Below are 2,459 nucleotides of genomic sequence, written 5' to 3'. Positions count from 1 at the left end.
TTAGGTGATCATGGTAGCCTTGTTTTCTTTAGTGTTAAAAAAAGTACTAGGCTGCAGTTTTTTAGTGTGTCATCTTTATATGTGTCTTTCGAGTGAACAAACTATGCTAAAGGTAGATCAAGACTTTCATCTGAAGTGGAATTCTATCTTGGGTCTGATCTTTTGAATGAAAAGTTTTAGTTAGAAATACACTGCTTTCTATTTGAAGGGGTGTATAGCTGTGTTGTATGACGTTGTTAGTTTTTGATGTACAAAAATTTGGTAGGTATTCTAGCCTGATGATTGTTGGGACTTTATAGTTATTGAATGGATTTGGTAGCAACAAGGTGCCAGGCACAATTTACTGGTTATGACAAGACTATAGTTGTGTTATTGTGATATTCAATTTATAGAATTGACTATGTTCTATTTTTGCTTCAGGTAAACCAAGGTTTTGCCCATGGCTCGTATTAAGCAGACTGCTTGTAAGTCCACTGGAGGAAAGGCTTCTAGGAAGCAGCTAGCCACCAAGGTTTGTGACTGCAATATTGATAGTTTACCTATGCCATGTCTTTATTTATGGTTTAGGTAAATTGAACTGGGTATAATTTGAACCTCAACCTTCATTGCCAGCTTATGACCAGATATCCTACTGATGTATATGGACTATCATGGTATTATTGTTAATTTGACCATGTGCTCTACTTTGCTTTTTGACAGGCTGCCCGTAAGTCTGCTCCCACAACTGGAGGAGTGAAGAAGCCTCACCGTTACCGCCCTGGAACTGTTGCTCTTCGGTGTGTAAAATCTTCCAACCTATTCTAGCATGTGTTATAGTTTTGTTTTGAAGTATTCTCAAATGAGTAAATTTTGTGCTTGACTTTGCAGTGTGATCCGCAAGTACCAGAAGAGCACGGAGCTGCTCATCAGGAAGCTTCCATTCCAGAGGCTTGATAGGGAGATTGCCGAGGACTTCAAGGTGATCAATCAACTTGTGCACTACATTGTGATGCTCTTGTTGTGTCAACTCTTATAGTATGATGAATCAAGTAAACTAAAAGCACCATCCTGTTCTGTCTGTGCAGACTGACCTCCGCTTCCAGAGCCATGCGGTGCTGGCCCTTCAGGAGGCTGCAGAGGCCTACCTGGTGGGTCTCTTCGAGGATCCGTGGCGAGAGAGCTTAAGGTGCTTGCTTTGCCCGTGGGAATGTCTCTGGCGGGCATCTGTGCCTGCTTTTGCTGCTGTTTTTAGTGATTGTTTGGAACTGCTAGCTCTAATTTAACTTACTTCTCGCTCCCCTGTTTCTGCTGTCAGTATTCCCATGGGAATTTAGGTAACTATAGTAATACTGTACAAGAAACATCATTGCATTACAAGTTGGGTTTGAATCTACTTGTGAGCAACTGGGTGTGCCCATTCTAGAAATATGATATGTAGATTTGCTTCACAGAACTGATGATGATGCACGTATTTGGAACAGTCCAGTCCATTCTCACAACCAATTAAGTCTAGAGCTCACACCTCTCTGTTGATGATGCACGTACATTCCAGTTAAAGAATAACACAGGATTAATTGATTCTTGGGCTCTTCTAGCCGTGCTTCTTACTCTAGGTTCCAAGTAGAGATTCCTATATACGTATACTTGCTTTGCTGCCGATTCCTGACTCTGTCTGTCTGTTTTGGAACTGTAAAATACAGTGATGCCAAACATCGCCTCTGCTTCAACTGATTAATTTTCTGCGTGCTAAATAGAGCCTGTGATGTTATCAGAATACTTGCTACTCTTAATGGGTTTATCCCACTTGATGATCTTAACCACCAAGATCTCCGAGGCTCTTATTTCTAGTCTAATGTTATCAGTACAGTACATCCACTGTTTGCATGATAGATACATATATGTGACATCAATTTGTCGTTGGATATTGCTGGAAACTAGCCATGTCACATCAATTTCTTGGTTGTCTAGTTTGTTATGTCACATCAATTATATGCTTTTTCTGAGATTGTGTTTTAGCTACTGCCACTTTGAGCTGTTGTAGATTTTAGTTATCAATTACAACAAAGCATTCGTACATTCCAGACTTGATCTTACTACTAAATAGCACCCCCTGTTGTTGTTGTTGTTATTCACCCTATCCTTGTTGTTCTGTTTTCTTGTTGGCAGATATTTTGAGTAAATTCAAGACGAAAGATGTTCAAAGAAGCTCCAAGACATTCTTATATAGCAAGTTATGTAATAATAGATGGGTTATCTGGGAATTTAATGTATCTTCTCTCTGTTTGTGAATGAAATAGTAATTATGTATGTGATTTAATGTATCTTATCTCTGTGAATTTCATGTATGTTTCAGAATTACAATTCCTGTTTCATATGAAATAGTAATTATGTATGTGATTTGAAAATGTGTGCAATGAAAACATGACTCATACTACCCACTTATCAAAATAATTTGAGCACATTTGAAATTTCTGACGTGT

At 38.8% G+C, this 2,459-nt stretch overlaps 1 protein-coding gene and 1 non-coding gene across 2 annotated transcripts; both read left to right on the top strand.

The window, feature by feature from the left end:
* Positions 1 to 100: 100 nt before the first annotated feature.
* Positions 101 to 1,827, top strand: LOC123176696 (histone H3.3-like). Its single transcript, XM_044590787.1, has 6 exons — positions 101 to 112; positions 431 to 511; positions 700 to 776; positions 868 to 958; positions 1,065 to 1,165; positions 1,734 to 1,827. Exons 1-6 carry the CDS (start codon positions 104 to 106, stop codon positions 1,825 to 1,827), a joined length of 453 nt encoding a protein of 150 aa, XP_044446722.1. The 5' UTR covers positions 101 to 103.
* On the top strand, positions 1,734 to 1,816 carry LOC123176697 (small nucleolar RNA SNORD24). Its single transcript, XR_006488625.1, has one exon. It is a non-coding gene; the product is annotated as a small nucleolar RNA SNORD24 (small nucleolar RNA).
* Positions 1,828 to 2,459: the final 632 nt, after the last annotated feature.

This window comes from Triticum aestivum, unplaced genomic scaffold, assembly GCF_018294505.1.
Source record: "Triticum aestivum cultivar Chinese Spring unplaced genomic scaffold, IWGSC CS RefSeq v2.1 scaffold96462, whole genome shotgun sequence".
NCBI lineage: Eukaryota > Viridiplantae > Streptophyta > Magnoliopsida > Poales > Poaceae > Triticum > Triticum aestivum.
The sequence above is the reverse complement of the archived record's forward strand: the minus strand, read 5'-3'. Positions and strand labels throughout refer to the sequence as shown.

Bases quoted from the DNA above. Each gene is read 5' to 3' on its own strand.
- LOC123176696 (XM_044590787.1), top strand. The intron at 777-867 runs GTGTGTAAAATC...TTGACTTTGCAG, and splicing joins CCTGGAACTGTTGCTCTTCG to TGTGATCCGCAAGTACCAGA. The intron at 1,166-1,733 runs GTGCTTGCTTTG...CGTGCTAAATAG, and splicing joins CCGTGGCGAGAGAGCTTAAG to AGCCTGTGATGTTATCAGAA.